The 20,158-nt window shown below is 40.4% G+C and overlaps 1 protein-coding gene and 1 long non-coding RNA gene across 4 annotated transcripts in view; one reads left to right on the top strand and one right to left on the bottom strand.

Moving 5' to 3' along the window:
* Nucleotides 1-8,731: 8,731 nt before the first annotated feature.
* LOC102733624 (protein FAM187B-like) lies at nt 8,732-10,131 on the top strand. Its single transcript, XM_006748137.2, has one exon. The coding sequence runs from the start codon at nt 8,759-8,761 to the stop codon at nt 9,473-9,475; it is 717 nt and encodes a 238-aa protein (XP_006748200.1). The 5' UTR covers nt 8,732-8,758; the 3' UTR covers nt 9,476-10,131.
* Nucleotides 10,132-16,317: 6,186 nt separating this feature from the next.
* LOC145717572 (uncharacterized) overlaps nt 16,318-20,158 on the bottom strand; it is a 51,262-nt gene continuing 47,421 nt past the window's right edge. For all 3 annotated transcript variants that reach the window (XR_014140895.1, XR_014140896.1, XR_014140894.1), the window contains one exon: nt 16,318-17,930. This is a non-coding gene — a long non-coding RNA (uncharacterized LOC145717572). The remainder of the gene's footprint in view (nt 17,931-20,158) is intronic.

The raw sequence follows: 20,158 nt of genomic DNA, 5'->3' as shown, positions 1-20,158 counted from the left end.
CCCCTCTCCCCGGCTGGCGATGGACCCGCCTAGGTACATCCTGCGGGGAGGGACGAGGCTAAGCGTGGAGCTTTGGGCAGGGAGAGGCTCCGGTCCAGGGGGCACCGGGGCGCTACGGGCCTCTTGTGTCTTCCACTTAGATGACTTAAAGAACCGACTGAAGTTTCTGGAAAGGAAGGTCTGCCCTCTTCGGGACGCCCGAGGGGAATCCGGTCCAGGAAAAGTTGGAATTCTCTTTCGGAAGTCCTCCCCGCCTCCCCCTTCCCCCCCCCCCCCCGAGTCGCGGTTCAGTCCCCGGGCATCCCTCGCTCTGGACACTCTGGCTCTTAAAGGGGCCGAGTGGAGGCGCGGAAGTAGGGATAGGTTTCCGCTTAAGGATCGCCAGGGCCTGGGCCACCTGCGCCCGGGGGCGGGGTGTGTCGAGGCTCCGGAACGCGGGGCGTTCAGCGCGGCTCTTCTGCCCCCCGAAGGCTGCTACGGGAAGCGCCACCTGGGAAGCACTAGGCCCTTTCTCGGAGAGACTCCCTGGAGGTCGCGAACTGGCCGCTGGCTGGCCGGTGCAGTGCCCGGGGATGTTTTGTTCGACTGCATCCTGTTAAAATTCAGGTCGGATCACGTACATCTATCTGCTCAAAACCTTCCTGTGGCTCCCCTTCCCAGAAGAAACCAAACTATAGTGGCCCGAGCCCTCTCTGATCTCCCCTCCTTCCCCTCTCCCCCTGGCTCATTCAACTTCAGCCACACCGGCGGCCCCTCCGCCCCGTTCTGGAATGTGTCTCTCAGGCTCCCACCTCAGGCCTATTGCCCTTACTACGACTCCCTCTGCCCGCACCCCCTTCCTGCAGATGGCCACACGACCTTCCATCTCCTTTAGGGCTTTACGTAAAGGTCATTTCTTATAAAATTTCAACCCTTTCACGCCCCTCCCTCACCTCTTTATTTTTTGTGTATGTGTGGTAAAATATACCATAGTACTTACCATTTTAGCCATTTGTAAGTGTACAATTCAGTGGTATTAATTACATTCCCAGTCCTACCTACCTGTCCCCAGTATAAGCTCTGTATCAATTCAACAATAACGCCCCATTCCTACCTGCCCCCCAGCCCTTGGTGACCTCTCTTCTACTTTATCAAATTGCCTATTCTGAGTACCTCGTGTAGGTGGAAATGTCTACCATTTGTTACGTCTGGCTGTAGAGAACAAAATGGAGTCTCTCATGTCAAGCAGCGGCCTGTGTCAAGCCATGACGCAAGCAGGTAAGGTACCGCAGCTGGGAGACATCCCCGGGACCAACGTCAGCTGACACCCCAGAACAGATAATGAGCAGAACCAGAGAAGGTCCAGAGACCCAAAACTGATTAAATCCCTTTAAAAAGGGAAGGATTTTTTGGCCAGTAAACTCTCAGACTCTTCAAGCCTGACCCCTCTATGTCTGACCATTTAAAAAAGGCAAATGCCCCCGAAGCCTCTGCCAGATTGATCTCCGGACAGAACCGAGACCCTTCGTGGCTTGAACATCAGAAGCAGTAAGTGCCAAGAGCTGACCTGGGCCAGACAGAGGCCTTATCTCAGCCGCGCGCCCACAGACTGACTTAGCATTTGGTTCGTTCACTTCCTGCACCCCTCTGTTACCTTGTTTGTTGCGCGGGCTTGTCTTCTGTCCTGCTTTGTGTGCTGTGTCAGAAGCCAAGTTTAATCACATGGTGAATTGTCACTGAGTTTGGAATCCTGCACCTGTTTTATAATTGTGATTTAACTTTTTTTTTTTTAAAGATTTTATTTATTTATTTGACAGAGAGAGAGAGCGAGAGCAGGAACACAAGCAAGGGAATGGGAGAGGGAGAGCAGGCTTCCCACGGAGCAGGGAGCCCGATGCGGGGCTCGATCCCAGCACCCTGGGATCATGACCTGAGCCGAAGGCAGACGCTTAATGACTGAGCCACCCAGGCGCCCAATTGTGATTTAACTTTGCTTTATGATCGAATAGAGCTGACATTGTGGAAAGACACAACTCGTGTGTCTCGTGACACTGGCTCATTCACTAAGCGTAATGTTTTCGAGGTTCACGCATGTTCTAGGCTATATCGCAATGAAAATTTCCTCCCGTTTTATGGCTGAATAGTATTTCATTGTATGTATAGGCCACATTTTGTGTATTCATTTACCTATTGTTAGACACTTGTGTTGTTTCCATCTTTTGGTTGTGGTTATTGTCGTTTTAAAGATTTTATTTATTTGAGAGGGAGTGCGAGAGTGCACGTGCCCGAGAAAGAGAGCACAAGCCGGAGAGAGGGGTAGGGGGGGAGGGAGAAGCAGGCTCCCCACTGAACAGGGAGCCCACATGGGATTCAAGTTTATTAACTTTACCTCTCTTCAATTTGGATGCTTTTTACTTCTTTTTCTTGTCTGATTGCTGTGCTAGGATTTCTAGTACACTGTTGAATAGCCGCAGTGAAAGTAGGCATCCTTGTCTTGTTCCTGGCCTTAGAGGGAAAGTATTCAATCTTTCACCATTGAGTGTGATATTAGCTGTGGATTTTCCATAATACCCTTTATCAAGTTGAGAATTTTCCCTCTATTCTTGGTTTTCAGAGAGTTTTTGTCAGTAAAGGATATTGGATGTTGTCAAATGCTGTTTCCCCACCAACTGAGATAGTTGTGTTTCTTTTCATTCTTTTTAAAATTTTAAAAAAGATTTTGTGTATTTGAGAAAGAGAGCACGAGTGGGGGGAGCGAGAGGGAGAAGCAGGCTTCCCGTGGAGCAGGGAGCCCGATGTGGGGCTCGATCCCAGGCCCTGAGATCATGACCTGAGCCGAAGGCAAATGCTTAACCGACTGAGCCACCCAGGCGCCCCTCTTTTCCTTTCATTCTATTAATGTGATGTATTACTTTGATTAGTTTTCTTATGTTGAACCACTCTTACATTCTTGGATAAATCCCACTTGGTCATGCTGAGTAGTCTTTTAATATGCTGTTGGATTTGCATTGCTAATATTTTGTTGTGATTTTTGCATCTATATTCATAAGGGACATTGGTCTGTAATTTTCTTTTCTTGTGATGTCTTTATCTGGCTTTGGTATCAGGGTAGTGCAGGCTACATAGAATGAGTTAGGGTTTCCCCCCTCTTCAGTTTTTTGGAAGAATTTGAGAAGGATTGATGTTAATTCTTCTTTAAATATTTGGTTAATCTGTGAAGTCATCTGTTCCTGGCTTTTCTTTGCTGGGAGGTTTTTAATTACTGCTTCAATCTCTTGTTACAGGTCTGGTGAGATTTTCTATTTCTTTTTGAGTTAGCTTAGGTAAATACATGTTTCAAGGAATATGTCCATTTTTTCTAGGTTACCTAATTTCTTGGCATCTAGTTGCTCCTAGTTTTCTCTTGTAATCCTTTTTATTTCTGTAGGGTCAGTAGAAATGTCCCCACTTTCATTTCTGATTTTCGTTATTTGTGTCTTCTATCTTTTGTTCTTTGTCAGTCTAGCCAAAGGTTTGTCAGTTTTGTTGATATTTAAAAAAAAACAACTTACGATTTCATTGCTTTTCTCTTTTTCCCTATTCTCTATTTTATTTGTCTCTGGTCTACTCTTCATTATTTCCTTCCTTCTGCTAGTTGTGAGTTTAGTTTGCTCTTCTTTTTCTAGTTCCTTAAGGTATAAAGTCAGGTTACTAATTTAAGATTTTTTTTAAATACAGGCATTAAAAGCTATAAATTTCTCTCTAAGCAGTGCTTTTGCTGCATCCCACAAGTTTGGTATATTGCATTTTCATTTATCTCTAAGTATTTTCTAATTTTCCTTGTGATTTTTTTGACTTATTGTTTAAGAGTGTTTCATTTCCACAGTTGTAAATTTTCTATTTTCCTTCTGTTATTATTGATTTCTTACTTAATCCCATTGTGATCAGAGAAGATAGTTTGTATTATATCTATTTTTTAAATCTGCTGAGACTTAGTTGGTGGCCTAACACATGGTATATCCTGGAAAATGTCTCATGTGCACTTAAATTTTGTTGTTGGGTAGAGTGTTCTGAATATGTCTGTCAGGGCTAGTTGATTTATTGTGTTGTTCAAGTCTTTCATTTCCTTACTTATTACCTGTTTGTTCTAGCCATTATTGAAAGTGGAATATTGAAGTCTCCAACTATTATTGTAGAACTATTTATTTCTCTGTGCAATTCTATCCACATTTGCTTCATATTTTGAGGGTCTGTTATTAGGTATATAAAGGTATTGGGTATAGCTTCTTGCTGTGTTGAAACTTTTATTAATAAATGCTGTCCTTCTTTGTCTCTTGAAACCTATTTCAATTTAAAGTCTGTTTTGTCTCATATAAGCATAGCCATTCCAACTCTCTTTGGTTACTGTTTTTTCTGTCCTTTCACTTTCAACTTATTTGTGTCTTTGAATCTAAAGTGAGTCTCTTGTAGACAGCCTATAGTTGGATCAACTTTTCTTTATCTATTCTACCAATCTCTTGTCTTTTGATTTAAAGAAATTACTGATAAGGAGGGACTTATTTTTGCCACTTTGCTATTTATTTTTTGTATGCCTTATAACTTTTTTTGGCCCCTCATTTACTCCATTACTGCCTTCTTTTATGTTTAGTTAATGTTTTTATTTTATTCTCTTTAAGATTTTATTTTTTTATCTGACAGAGAGTGAGCACAAGCAGGGGGAGCAGCAGGCAGAGGGAGAAGCAGGCTCCCTGCTCAGCAGGGAGCCCGATACGGGGCTCCATCCCAGGACCCCGGGATTTTGACCTGAGCTGAAGGCAGACGCTTAACCGACTGAGCCACCCAGGCGTCCCTAGTTAATGTTTCTATAATAAAATGTTTTTATTCCCTTCTCATTTCCTATTGTATATATTCTATGGTGATTTTCTTTGTGGTAACCCTGGGAATTACATTACACATAAAACCCCCTAAAGTTATTACACTTGAATTTGAATTTATACCAGCTTAATGTCAGTATCATATAAAAACTGCTCCTGTTTATCTCTATCACCTCCTTTCTGTTATTGGTGTCTCAAATTACATCTTTATACACTATTTTCCCAATAGCAAAGATTAATAATTATTTTTATGGATTTTCTTATAAGTCATGTAGACAATTAAAAGTGGAATTTAATACAATAATACTAGCTTTTATAATTGTCCATGTATTTACCTCTGCTGGAGATCTTTATTTCTTCCTATGGCTTCTGGTTACTGTCAAACATCCTTTCATTCCTATCGGGAGGGCTCCCTTCATCATTTCTTTCAGGGCTGGTCTAGTGGCAACAAACTCTCAGCTTTTGCTTATCTGGGTATGTTTAATTTTCCCCTTATTGTTGAAGGACGCTTTTGCTAGTTATAGAATTCCTGGTTGAATTTTTTTTTTTCTTTCAGCACCTTGAAAATTTCAACCTGTTGCCTTCAGGCCTCCAGGGTTTCTGACGAGGAATCAGCTGAAACCCTTACTGGGGATCCCTTTATGTGACAAGTTGCTTCTCTCCCTGCTTTCAAGTTTGTCTCTTTCTTTTTGGCTTTAACCAGTTTGATTACAATATGTCTTGGTGTGGATCTTTTGGGGTTAATGCTATTGAAGTTCAGTGAGCTTCTGTGATTTGTAGATTCGTGTATTTCATAAAATTTGAGCGGTCTCTGGCCAATATTTCTTCAAATGTAATTTTGTAGCAGCTTTCTCTCTCTCTTCTTCTGGGACTCTAACAATATGTATGTTGGTCTGCATGATCGTGTTCCATAGGTCCCTTAAGTTCTGTTCACTCTTCTTCAATCTTTTTTCCTTCTGTTCCTCAAACTCAGTACTTTCAGTTATCCTATCTTCAAGTTCACTGATTGTGTCTTCTGCCTCCTCACGTCTGTTCGGAACCCCTTGAATGAATTTTTCATCTCAGTAATTGTATTTTTCAGCTCCGGGATTTCTTTTTGTTTTTTTTTTTATATTTCCTATGTCTCTGGTGATATTTTCATTCTGTTCATACATCATTTTCCCGTCTTTCACCATGTCTTCTCAAGCTCCTTGAACATTTTAAGACCATTGTTTAAATCTTTGTCTAGTATGTCTACCACCTGGGCTTCCTTGGGGATATTTTTTTTCCTTTGAATGGGCCATGCTTTTCTGTTTCTTTATACCTTATGATTTTTTTGTTGAAAACAGACATTTGAATCTTATAATGTGGTAACTCTGGAAATCATATCCCCCCACTCCCCAGGGCTTGCTAGCAATTGTTGTTGTTGTAGGATGTCTATGCTGGGGATCAGCCTGAGGGGAAAGCTTAGGGTCATCTCAGATCTCTTCTGAGTTTGCATTTTTCCTTGGGCTTCTGCAATGACTTTCTAGGTTCCCCTAACTTATGTATGTATTGTTGCTTACAAATGTCCTAATCCCTAAATGTCTGGCTTCCAAAAGGGAGAAAACCCAGAGGCTGTCCCTTTAAATCTCCTGGAAGCTGCTTCAGCCAGTGAGGGTCAAAACAATGGTGGTCTGCTTCTGTGTCTGCACTTTTGTGATCAGAAGTAGTAATCTGCAACCAGAATATAAAAGCCTGATATTTAGAGAACAAGGCCCTTGTTGTGCATTCTCCAATAACAACACTGGCTGAGCACTTTATTTGCAAAATCTCATCAAATCTTCATAAGTGCCCTTTGTAGCCAGAACCATTAAAATCCCTATTTTGAAAATGAGGAAACAGGTTCCCAAAGAGAAAGCCATTTGATCAGGCTTCCATTGCAGAAATAGATTTCATTGCAGTTCTTTAAATGTGTGAGAAAGAGAAAAAGCAGCCTCTGATGGCTGGGAGCTGACCTGACACTAATAACAGTGTTGGTGTTACTAGAAGCTGACCTAGAACTCACAGCTAGATCATGTTATGCTGTTGAACATAAACAATTCCACAGAACACCAACATCACACAAAGCCTCTCTGTGACTATGGTGAACCAAGACAAAAATGAGATCAATCTATAATCATGTCTGAAAAGACAAAACAGAACATTGTCCAAGCCACAAAATACCAAATGTCCCCTCCCAGGTCATATGAGTGACTACTACTCTAGCTTCACTGCATTCTTCTCAGCTTCTAGGTAATATGGAATTACTCTCACCAAATAAGCATTCTCTTCTACATCTCTCCTGTATACAAAGCCCTGATTTTGTTTGTCTTAGATGACTTCTGTAGTCAGAGAAGGCTATACTTCCCCAGTCCTAGAGAACACATTCTGATTGTTAAGCCAATCATGGAAATTCTGTTGTCTCTCAGGGATTGGTTTGGGTCTGCCCATGGGACCTAATCCTGGCCAATGAAACCTTAGGAGATCTGATGGGATGATTTTGGAAATGATTTCAACTTTATGATATAAAAGAACACTCCTTGTAGTAAACATCAACTGCGGTAATCATTACTGATTTCCTTTTGCCAAGTGTTTCCTGGGCATAGTAGAATTCCATTTCTTTTGTTGGGTTGATGGATTGGTGGTGCCATGTAACTTTGTGGCCAGTGGTTTGTGAGCAAGTGACAGGTGTCATTTAAGGCCAGAGCATTTAATTGTAGACATGAAATCCTACAGAGCTCTCTTTCTTCCTCCTCAGCGATGAAACTAGAAATGTGTGAGATGGCTTTCCATTATCCTGGGTCTCTGAGTGATTATAATGCCAACCCACAATGGACATGGAGCTTGAATGAGAAGTAAACCTTTGTTTTTGTAGGTCATTGAGATTTGGAGTAAGTTTACTATAGAAGCAAATAGCCTATCTTGAGTGATACAGAAATCAGTATCAGGAGTGAGGTGCTGCTGTAACCAAAAATAAAAATGTATGGCTTTGGCTTTGACACAGGGCAAAGGGAACAAGAAAATTTATTTGAAAGCAGCAGGATGGAGACCGTTGCCTGAGATACTTTTAAAGGCAGATAATATACTTCATGAACTTGCAGCTTTAGGGGAAGCAGTTGGAATACAGACGAGTAGGAGTGAAAATTCATTAAAGTTGGCCAAAAATTGGGAAGGCCTTTGAGAGACAAAATCCAATTAGCACTCAGATTCTGCCAAGGATAAAATCAAGGGTACAGCCCTAATTAAATCATTATTAACCATTGTTAAAATCTCTGAATGAATTAAAATGCTCCCAGAAAATCCTTAAGATACTCCCAGGTAGGCAAAAGGGCTCAGTGAAAGAGAGATGAAGAATATAGCTCTCCATATCTCCTGATATGGTGCCTCTGTCATGACAGAGAGAGAGAGAGAGAGACAGGGAGGGAGAGAGATGGGGAACACCTTGAACAGAACTGTGGATGTGGGTTTTTGGCAAGTGGAGTTGGCTGGAGGCTTATAAGAATCCTTAGGTCCCAAACTTTGGAAGACAGGGAAAAGGCTGAGAACACTGTTCATGTGGGAAGGAGGGCACATCTTTCAATGCCACCTCAGATGCAGCCAAGGTTAATGATGGAAAAAGAGACATCTCTCTGGAGAGTGGAGACATGAGCCGCAGGGAACAAAGATTTAGAAAACACCCGCAGCCCACCTCAGTGAGCTGATCTGGTGCTATCTAATTAAGCAGTCCTCCCCAGTTACGAGACAGGAGGACCTTGCAGTATTTCCTCAGTGGATTGTAGAAATGGTGCAGGCCAGTGATTTCTGTGTACTCCAGAACGTGCAGCAGGCCCAGGTTTCATTCCACTTGGGGCTGATGCCTGAGTTCTGTGGGTGACTTCATAATGCCCAGGATAGTTCCCAGCATCCTTTTGTAGTCTCGGGCTACCATGTTGGCCCCCCTTTGGCTGCTTAGCCTTTCTCTCCCCACTCTGTGGGCCCAGATACTAATCAGGTGTTCCTATAAGAGTCTCTGCCAGCAGGCCCTAGTCTCGGGCAACGATGTTGTCCTGCAGTGTGACTATCCCAAGTCACTCTGGTACTTCTCTTCCATTCTGGGGGAAGATCCCTTCCTGCTCTCCTCAATGCCTAACATAAAGAAACTGCCTGGGGGCAGCCTTCAACTGACCAACCCTCAGCCATCCCAGACAGGCCTCTATCACTGCCAGGACAGTGACAATGCCCTTGTGGTAGAGTATGAGATTGATTTCCAAGATGTCAGCACCCTGCATATTACACACAAAGGCCTGGGCCAAAAGCCCCTGCAGAATGAGACCCTGAGTCTGGGTGGCCATGTACTCATCTTCACCCAGTGGGAGCCCTGGCAGGACTGTAACCGCTGTGGGGAGCCGGGGGAGCGGAAGCGCCTGGGCTACTGCTACGTTGAGGAGCCCCTGGAAAAAGCCATGCCCTGTTGGCTCTATCTGAGAACGGAGAAGGCACACTCCACCCGTCTGCGGCCTGAACTGCAGGTGGAAGCCTGCCTTGTACCCTGCGAGCACGTCAAGGAAACCAACCAGCCATACTTTATCTTTGACATTTATCAGTTGGGCAAGATGACCAACACCATGTGGCTTACCTGCCCCTTGGCCTCCATCTACAGGTGACTGGACCAGGGCATCAGCCCTGCCTTTGATCCTCGCCTAGGCTTTGTTTCCTATGCCCACGTGAGGCAGGGGTTTGCCTTCCAGTGGGAACGCAGGCTCTGTCTCCCAGCCCGTAAGCCTTCATGGTCAGTCTAGGAAGGGGTCTCTTCACTGGCTTGTTCAGATGTTTATTCAGTAGGAACTTCTTCTGCTCCTTCCCAAGCCAGACCCCGGGCAGGTGATGCTGGGGACACAGTGGTGACCAAAAGGGTTGGCTGTTTGTATATATATTTTGGAGTCAGCTTGTAGTTTCCATCCCCCCACCAAATCCTATTTTTTAATAAATTGGGACTTCATTGAACCTAAACATAAATTTGGGTAGAATCAATATATTATAATATTCAGACTTCCAATCCATGAACATCATAAATATTCCCATTATTTAGGCTTTGTTTAATTTCTCCCAGTAATGTATAGTTATTAATGTAGAGATGTTACATATATTTTATTATGTTTATTCTTAAATACTTCATTTGTCATGCCATTACACATTGTGTTTTCTTTTATGAATTTTTTTAAAAAGATTTTATTTATTTATTTATTTATTTATTTATTTATTTATTTATTTGACAGAGAGAGAGAGATAGCAAGAGCAGGAACACAAGCAGGGGGAGTGGGAGAGGGAAAAGCAGGCTTCCCGCCGAGCAGGGAGCCCGATGCGGGGCTCGATCCCAGGACCCTGGGATCATGACCTGAGCCAAAGGCAGATGCTTCATGACTGAGCCACCCAGGCACCTCTTCTTTTATGGATTTATAATGCATGATTTAATAAGTTGGTACATGAAATAAAATAATCCAAGGTTGTAGAGAGTGTTTTGACTATTGACAAAATTTTAATATACCTGATATTAAAATCTGATTCAAGTCACAGATATATATTAGAAATATGACACACAATATATATTATATATATTATTATAATATATTATTATACATTATTAAATATATTATGTTGTACACATGAAACTAATATAATCTTATATTTCAATTATACATCCCCACCATATACAGAGAGAATGTCATAGTTGAATTATGACATTATATTAGTTTCAGGTGTACAACGTAATGATTCAAGATTTCTATACACTGTGAAATAATCACCGCAATGTCTAATTACCATCCATCTCCGTACAAAATCACAAAAATTTTTTTCTTGTCATAAGAACTTTTAAGATTTACTCTCTTAAAAACTTTCAAATATGTAATAAAATATTATTGACCTCTGTCACCATTTGCCCATTACATCTCCATGTGCACTACATCTCCATTTATTTATTTTATAACAAACTTATAAGTTTGTACCTCTTGACTCCCTTCACCCATTCCACCCACCCCTCAACCTTCCTCTCCTCTGGCAACCAACAATCTGTTCTTCGTATCTATTTTGTTTGTTCATTTGTTTAGTTTTTTAGATCCCATGTGTAAGTGGAATCGTATGGTATTTGTCTCTCTGTCTGATTTATTTCACTTAACATAATGCCGTCAAGGTCTACCCATAGTGTCACAAATGGCAAGATTTCATTCTTTTTTAATGGCTGATAGTAGTCTGCTGTGCATATATACTATGTCTTCTTTATCCATTCATCCATTGATGGGCATTTAGGGTGTTTCTGTATCTTGGCCATTGTAAATAATGCTGCAGTGACCATAAGGATACATATATCTTTTCAAATTAGTGTTTTCATTTTCTTCAGATAAGTTCCCAGTGGTGGAAATGCTGGATCATATGGTAGTTCTATTTTTAATTTTTTTTTTTAAAGATTTTATTTATTTATTTGAGAGAGAGAGACTGAGAGAGAGAGAGAGAGAGAGCATGAAAGGGGGGAGGGTCGGAGGGAGAAGCAGACTCCCTGCCGAGCAGGGAGCCCGATGCGGGACTCGATCCAGGGACTCCAGGATCATGACCTGAGCCGAAGGCAGTCGCTTAACCAACTGAGCCACCCAGGCGCCCTATTTTTAATTTTTTGATGAACCTTCATACTGTTTTCCATCGTGGTTGTACCAGTTTACATTCTCACCAACAGTGCACGAGGGTTGCTTTTTCTCCACATTCTCATCAACACTTATTTCTTATCTTTTAAATAATAACCATTCTAACAGATGTAATGTGATATCTCATTGTGGGTTTGATTGGAATTTCCCTGATGATAGTGATGTTGAGCCTGTGCATGTTCATGTGCCTGTTAGCCAGATGTATGTCTTCTTTGGAAAAATGTCTGTTCAGATGCTCTGTCCATTTTTAAGTTGGATTATTTGGCATTTTTTGTTTTTGTTTTTGGTATTGAGTTGTATAAGTTCTTTATATATTTTGGATATTAACCCCTTATCCAAAAAAGAGTTTTCAAATATTTGCTCCCATTCATTAGGTTGCCTTTTCATCTCGTTGATGGTTTTCTTTGCTGTGCAGAGCATTTTAGCTTAATAGCCACTTGTTTATTTTTACTTTCGTTGCCTTTGCTTTTGGAGTCAAATCCAAAGATTTGTTACCAAGACCAATGTCAAAGAAGTAACTGCCTATATTTTCTTTTAGGAGTTTTATGGTTTCAGGTCTTTATTTAAGTCTTTAATCCATTTGAGTTCATTTTTGTGTATGGTGTAACATAGGGGTCTAGCTTCATTCTTTTGCATGTAGCTGTCCAGTTTTTTCCAACACCATTTGTTAAAGAGATTGTCCTTTCCTCATTGTATATTCTTTTTTTAAGTTTTTTTTTATTTTGATGAAGTCCAGTTTATCAGCTTCCCCCCCCCTTTTTTTTTTAAGATTTTATTTATTTATTTGACAGAGAGAGAGAGCACAAGCAGAGGGAGCTGCAGGCAGTGGGAGAGGGAGAAGCAGGCTCCCCACCGAGCAAGAAGCCCAATGAGGGGCTCGATCCCAGGACCCTGGGACCATGACCCAAGCCAAAGGCAAATGTCTAACTGACTGAGTCATCCAGGCGCCCTTCCTTATTGCATATTCTTGATCCTTTATCATAAATTAATTAACCATATACACGTGAGTTTATTTCTGGGCTCTCTGTTTGTTCTGTTGATCTATGTGTCTATTTTTATGCCAATACCACACTATTTTGATTACTATAGCTGTGTAATATAGTTTGAAATCAGGGAGTGTGATGCCTCCAGCTTTGTTCTTTCTCAAGATTGCTTTGGTTATTTGGGGTCTTTGGGGTTCCACACAAATTTTAGAATTATTTGTCCTATTTCTGTAAAAAATGCCATTGGAATTTTAATAGGGATTGCCTTGAATCTATAGATTGCTTTGGGTAATATGGACATTTTAGGAATATTAATTCTTCCAATCCATGAGCACAGAATATCTATTTATTGGTGTCTCCTTCAATGACTTATAATTTTCAGTGTACAAGTTTTTCACCTCCTGGGTTAAATTTATTCCTAGATATTTTATTCTTTTTGATGCAAATGTAAATAGAGTCATTGTCTTAATTTCGCTAATAATAGATAATGTATAGAAAGGCAACTGATTTTTGTACATTGATTTTGTATCCTACAACTTCACTGGATTTGTTCATTTTAGCAGTTTTTTGGTGGAGTACTTAGGGTTTTCTATATATAAAACATATTATCCACAAGTAGTGATGGTTTTACTTCTTCCTTTTCAAGTTGGATGTCTTATTTCTTTTTTCTTGTCTAATTGCTCTGTCTAGGATTTCCAATACTATATTGAATAAAAGTGGTGAGAGTGGGCATCTTTGCCTTGTTCCTGATCTTAGAGGGAAAGCTTTCAGCTTTTCACCATTGAGTATGATGTTAACTGTGGGCTTGTCATATATGGTCTTTGTTATGTTGAGGTACATTCCCTCTATACACACTTTGAGAATTTTTGTTATAAATGGTTGTTGAATTTTGTCAAATGCTTTTTCTGTATCTACTGAGATAATCATATGACTTTTATCCTTCATTTTGTTAATGTGGTGTATTGCATTGGTTGATTTGTGGATGTTGAATCATCTTTGCATCCCTAGGATAGATCTCACTCGATCATGATTTATGATCCTTTTAATGTATTGCTGAATTTGTCAGGGATTTTTGCACCTGTGTCCATCAGATTAGCCTGTAATTAATTTTCTTCTGTTCTTTCTTTCTTTTTCTTTCTTTCTTTCTTTCTTTCTTTCTTTCTTTCTTTCTTTCTTTCTTTCTTTCTTTCTTCCTTCCTTCCTTCCTTCCTTCCTTCCTTCCTTTCTTTCTCTTTCTCCCCTTCCTTCCTTCCTTTCTTCTTCCCTTCCCTTCTCTTCTCCTTCTCCTCCGTCCTCTTCCTCCTCCCTCTCCTTCTCCCTCCTCTCCTTCTTCTCCTAAAAATAAGTTTGAAAGCATTTCTTACTCTACAATTTTTTGCAAGTTTGAGAAAGATAAGTATTAAATCTTCTTTGAATGTTTGGTGGAATTCACCAGTGAAACTGTCAGGTCCTAGACTTTTGCTTTTTGGAGGTTTTAGATTACTGATTCAATCTCCATACTAGTAATCAGTCTTTTTGGATTTTCTGTTTCTTTATGATCCAGTCTTGGAAGATTTTATATTTCTAGAAGTTTATCTGTTTTTTCTTGGTTGTCCAATTTGTTGGCACATAATTGTTCACAATAGTCTCTTATGATCCTTTATATATAAATTTTAAAGATTTATTCATTTATTTTAGAGAGATAGAGTGTGCACAGGTGGGAGGGGCAGAGGGGAAGGGGCAGAGAATCTCCAGCAGACTCCACGCTGGGTGTGGAGCACCATGTGGGTCTCAATCTCACTACCCTGAGGTCATTACCTGAGCCAAAACCAAGAGTCAGACGCTTAACTGACTGTACCACCCAGGCGCCCTGTGATCCTCTATATTTTTGTGGTATCAGTTGTAACTTCTCCTCTTACATTTCTGATTTTATTTATTTGAGCCCTTTCACTTTTTTTTAGTGAGTCTAGCTAAAGGTTTGTCAGTTTTGTTTATCTTTTCAAAGAACCAACACTTAATTATGTTGATCTTTTCCACTGTCTTTTGAGTTTCCATTTCATTTTTTTCTGCCCTGAACTTTATTAGTTCCTTCCTTCTACTAACTTTGGGTTTCATTTGTTCTTCTTTCTCAGTTTCTTTAGGTGTAAAGTTAGATTGCTTATTTGAGATTTTTCTTTTTTCTTGAGGTAGACTTGTATCACTATGAACTTCCCTCTTAGAACTGCTTTTTCTATATCCCATAGATTTTGGTATGTTGTATTTCCATTTTCATTTGTCTCAAGGTGTTTTTGATTTCTCCTTTCATTTCTTCATGGACACATTGATTGTTCAGGAGCATGTTATTTAATCTCTACATATTTGTGATTTTTTTTCCAGTTTTCTTCTTGTAATCGATTTCTAGTTTCATACTATTGTAGTTGGAAAAGTTGCCTGATATGATTTCAATCCTCTTTAATTTATTGAGACTTGTTTTGTGGCCTAACGTTTAATCTATCCTAGAGAATGTTCCGTGTGCACTTAAGAAGAATGTGTATTCTACTGCTTTGGATGGAATGTTCTGTTATATATCGATTAAGTCCATATTGTCTAATGTGTCATTTAATGCTGATGTTTCCTTATTGATTTTCTGTCTGGATGATCAATCCATTGATGTAAGTAGCATATTAAAGTCCCCTACTATTGTTTTACTGTCAGTTTCTCCCTGTTAATATTTGCTTTACATATTTAGGTGCTCCTATATTGAGGGCATTAATATTTACAGATGTTATATCTTGTTGTATTGAACTCTTTATCATTATGTAATGCCCATCTTTCTCTTTTATTGCAGTCTTTTTAAAAAAATATTTTATTTATTTGAGAGAGAGAAAGCACAAACATGGGGGTGTGGAGAGGGAGAGGGAGAAGCAGACTTCCCACTGAGCAGGGAGCCCAGCACAGTGCTCTATCCTAGGACCTTGGGATCATGAGCCACCCAGGTGTCCCAGTCTTTATTTTAAAACCTATTTTGTTAGACGCCTGGGTGGCTCAGTCGATAAGCGTCTGCCTTCGGCTCAGGTCATGATCCCAGGGTCCTGGGATCGAGCCCCGCATCGGGCTCCCTGCTCCGTGGGGAGTCTGCTTCTCCCTCCCCCACTCCCCCTGCTTGTGTTCCCTCTCTTGCTGTCTCTCTCTCTGTCAAATAAATAAATAAATAATCTTTAAAAATAAATAAATAAATAAATAAAATTTATTTTGTCTGATATAAGTATAGCTACCAGCCCTTTGTTTGTTTATTTTCATTTGCATGAAACATCTTTTTTTATTCCCTCACTTTCAGTTTGTGTGTAACTTTACATCTGAAGTGAGTCTCTTATAGGCAGCATATAAATGGGTCTGGGTTTTTTTCTTTTTTTAAATCCATGCAGCCACTCTATGTCTTTTTTTCTTTTTTAGAGACATAGAGAGAGAGAGCAGGGGAGGGCAGAAGGTGAGGGAGAGAGAATCTTAAGCAGGCTCCACTCCCAGTGCAGAGCCCAACACAGGGTTTGATCTCACAACCCTGAGATCATGACCTGAGCTGAAATCAAGAGTCGGATGCTTCACTGACTGAGCCACTCAGGCACCCTTATGTCTTGTGACTGGAGAATTTAGTCCACTTAATGATTTAAAGTAATTATTGATAGGTATATATTTATTCCCATTTTGGTAATTGTTTTCTGGCTGTTTTGTAGTTCCTCTCTGTTTCTTTATTCTTCTCTTGCTCTCTTCCCTTGTGGTTTGATTACTTTCTTTAGTGTTATGGTTAGATTCCTTTCTCATCTTTTGTATATCTAGTATATGGTTTTTGCTTTGTGGTTACCATGAACTTCACATATAATGGCTTATATATGTAATAGTCTATTTTAAGGTGATAGCAAGATAAGTTGAACACATTCTTTTTTTTTTTTAATTTTTTCTGATTTATTTATTTATTTGAGAGAGAGAGAGAACATGGAGAGAGAGGGAGAAGCAGACTCCCCGCTGAGCAGGGAGCCCAATGCAGGGTTTGATCCCAAGGCCCTGGGATCATGACCTGAGCTGAAGGCAGAGGCTTAAATGACTGAGCCACCTAGGGGCCCCAGTTGAACACATTCTAAAACTCTGCATTTTTACTTCCATTTTATGTTTCTGACATCACATTCTACATCTTTTTATTTTTGTGTATCCCTTAACTAATTATTATGAGTATAGTTATTTTTGCTAATTTTGCCTTTTAACCTTCATACGAGCTTTGTGATTAATCCACTACCTTTACTATATATTTATCTTTACCAGTGAGATTTTTACTTTCATTCACTTCTTGTTACTAATTAGTGCCCTTTCTTTTCAGCATAAGGAAGTTCTTTTAACATTTCTCATAAGGCTGGTTTAGTGGCAATGAACTTCTTTAACTTCTGCTTGTCTGGAAAACTTGTTTCTCTCTTCAGTTCTAAATGATAACCTTTCTAGGTAGAGTATTCTTGGTTGGAAGTTTTTTCATTTCAGCATTTTGAATATATTTTTCCACTCCCTTCTGTCCTGCAACATTTCTGCTGAAAAATCTGCTGATAGTCTTATGGGGGGGGTCCCCTTTTATGAAACAGGTTGTTTTTCTCTCACTGCTTTTAAGATTCTCTCTTTATTCTTAACTTTTGACATTGTAGTTATAAATGTGCTTGGTGTGGATCTCTTTGGGTTCATCTTTTTTTTTTTTTTTTTTTTTTTTTTGGAACTCTCTGGGATTCCTGGATCTGGATGTATGTTTAGGGAAGTTTTCAGCCATTATTTCTTCAAATAAGTGTTCTCCCTTCTCTTTCTCTCTTCTCCATCTGAGACTCCTATAATGTGAATGTTATTCTGTTTTATATTGTCCTATAGGTCCCTTAAGCTATCTTTACTTTTTGAAATTCTTTTGTTTTTCCTTTTTGCTGCTCTGTGTGTGAGTTCCACTGCCCTGTCTTCCAGATCACTGATCTTTTCTTCTGTTTTATCTAGTCTGCTGTTGAACCTTTCTGCCCCTGTAGTGTATTTTCAGCTCAGTTATTGTTTACACTTCTCTGGCTTCTGTTTGGTACTTTCTTAGATTTTATTAATTAATTTTTTTTGGTTGAAGTTCTCACTGTGTTCATCCATTCTTCTCCTGAGTATCTTTATGACCATTACTTTGAACTCTTACTCTATCAGGTAAATTAATTATCTCTATTTTTTTTTCTGAAGTTTTATCTTGTTCCTTCATTTGGAACAAACTCTTCTGTTTCCTCATCTTGCTCAACTATCTATGTTTGTTCCTATGTATTAGGTGAAACAGTTACCTCTCCCAGTCTTGAAGGAATGACCTTGTGTAGGAGATGAACCTTTATCATTCAACCTTGTCCTAGTTCTTGGTTTTCTCTCATACCTTTGTGATTGTCCAAGCAGCCTGACTTATTCTCAGTAGGTCCCGGTTGTTGAGGGTGTGCCAAGACCTGTCAGAGTTTCAAAGGGAAGAATCTCAGTCAGCACCTAGTTTTTGGCTGATTGGAAACCAGACCCTCTGGCAGCAGCTTTCAAATTATGCAAATTTATATAGTCCTATGGTACTGCAATTGTAAACCCTGCTGACCTCTAGACTAAGTGATCTACAGGTGTCCCTTGTGTGAGAGTAGTGAAAATCGGAGCTCCTGGTGAGTATATAAGCTCCTTTCTTGGAGGTAACAGTAAACTGTACTGAGACCAAGGGAGAGCACATAGTTGGTGTCCCTTGGCCTACATTCCCTGAGAACTCCTTCATAACCTCTAGATGTGTGGCAAACTAGAAGCCTGGCCCTCAGGCTAAAACTCTAGGATGAGTAAATAGGTCTTTTTCACAGGAAGACTGCGATGTGTTTGCTGTCTGGGGGGTGCCCTGGGGATAGTAGCCTGCCAAAAATTGTCTCTCCAATTGTTTCAGTCCCATGGGACCCAGAAAAACAAACTCTCACACACACACACACCCCCCAACCAGCCACCAGAACCAGGCAATCAAGGGGAATCCCCTGTGTCAACTGTGTGTACCTGCTAGCTTTCATGGGGCAGGGGGAGAGCACAGGACTGGGTGCACCCATCAGCTTTGGCAGGGTTGCAGGTGAGGGCAGGGCTGGGACACATGCCTGTTAGCACTGGAGGGGCAGCTAGAGAGACAAATTGTATCTTTTAAATTTTATCTTCTAATTGTTGTTGGTCTTTAAATATATATTTGGTATTTGGTTTTTTTTTTTAAAGATCTTATTTATTTATTTGTCAGAGAGAGCACACAAGCAGGGGGAGTGGCAGGCAGAGGGAGAAGCAGGCTCCCTGCTGAGCAAGGAGCCCAATGCAGGACTCCATCCCAGGACCCTGGGATCATGACCTAAGCCGAAGACAGACGCTTAACCAACTGAGCCACCCAGGCGTCCCTGTATTTGGTATTTGTATATGACTTTGTATCAAATTATTTTGCGAAATTCACTTACCTCCAGTAAAATGCTGAGTGGAGAAGCTGATGGCAGACATGCTTATGTTGTTCTTAATATTTCACTAGTAAATATAATACTGCTCGGGCGCCTGGGTGGCTCAGTCGGTTAAGCGGCTGCCTTCGGCTCAGGTCATGATCCTAGGGTCCTGGGATCGAGTTCCGCATCGGGCTCCCTGCTCAGTAGGGAACCTGCTTCTCCCTCTCCCTCTGCCTGCCTCTCTGCCTACTTGTACTCTCTCTCTAATAAATAAATAAAAATCTTTAAAATATATATATATATAATACTGCTCTAGGTTTTTAATAGAAAAACTATTAGATTAATAAAATTCCCTTTTATTCCTAGTTTTCCAAAAGTTTTGATCCATGAATGAGTGTTGAATTTTTTTGTGTTTGTGTGTTTGTTTGTTTTTTAAAGATTTTATTTATTTATTTGAGAGAGAGAGCACATGAGAGGGGGGAGGGTCAGAGGGAGAAGCCGACTCCCTGCCAAGCAGGGAGCCCGATGCGGGACTCGATCCAGGGACTCCAGGATCATGACCTGAGCCGAAGGCAGTCACTTAACCAACTGAGCCACCCAGGCGCCCAGTGTTGAATTTTATCAAATGCATTTTCTGCATCTCCTGAGATGATAATATGGTTTTTCTCCTTTATCATGATAATATGGTGAATTACATTTATTGTGTTCATATGTAAACCCAACCTTGCCTTCCTGGGATAAACCCAATGTGATCATGATATTTATTCTTTTTGTTTATCATTGGAGGAAATTTGGTAATATTTTGTTTAGGATATTGTGTCCTTGTTCATGAAAGAGATTGGCCTGATATGTTCCTTAGTTGTAATAACCTTACATGGTTTTGGTATTAAGGTGATGCAGGCCTCGTAGAAGTTTGGAAGTGTTTCATCTTTTTATATTTCTGGAAAGATTTTGAAAGATTGATGCCATTTCTTAATTGTTAAGAAATATTTGGAAGAATTCAGTGGTAAAGCTTTCTGGCATTAGATGGTTTTTTGTGCATAGGTTTTTTTTTTTTTTTAAAGATTTTATTTATTTATTTGAGACAGAGAGAATGAGAGACAGAGAGCATGAGAGGGAGGAGGGTCAGAGGGAGAAGCAGACTCCCTGCCGAGCAGGGAGCCCCATGCGGGACTCGATCCCGGGACTCCAGGATCATGACCTGAGCCGAAGGCAGTCGCTTAACCAACTGAGCCACCCAGGCG

The sequence above is a fragment of the Leptonychotes weddellii genome, chromosome 16 (genome assembly GCF_054177405.1).
Source record: "Leptonychotes weddellii isolate Sample4059 chromosome 16, ASM5417740v2, whole genome shotgun sequence".
NCBI lineage: Eukaryota > Metazoa > Chordata > Mammalia > Carnivora > Phocidae > Leptonychotes > Leptonychotes weddellii.
Note: the sequence above shows the minus strand (reverse complement) of the source record. Positions and strands in the feature narration are given on the sequence as shown.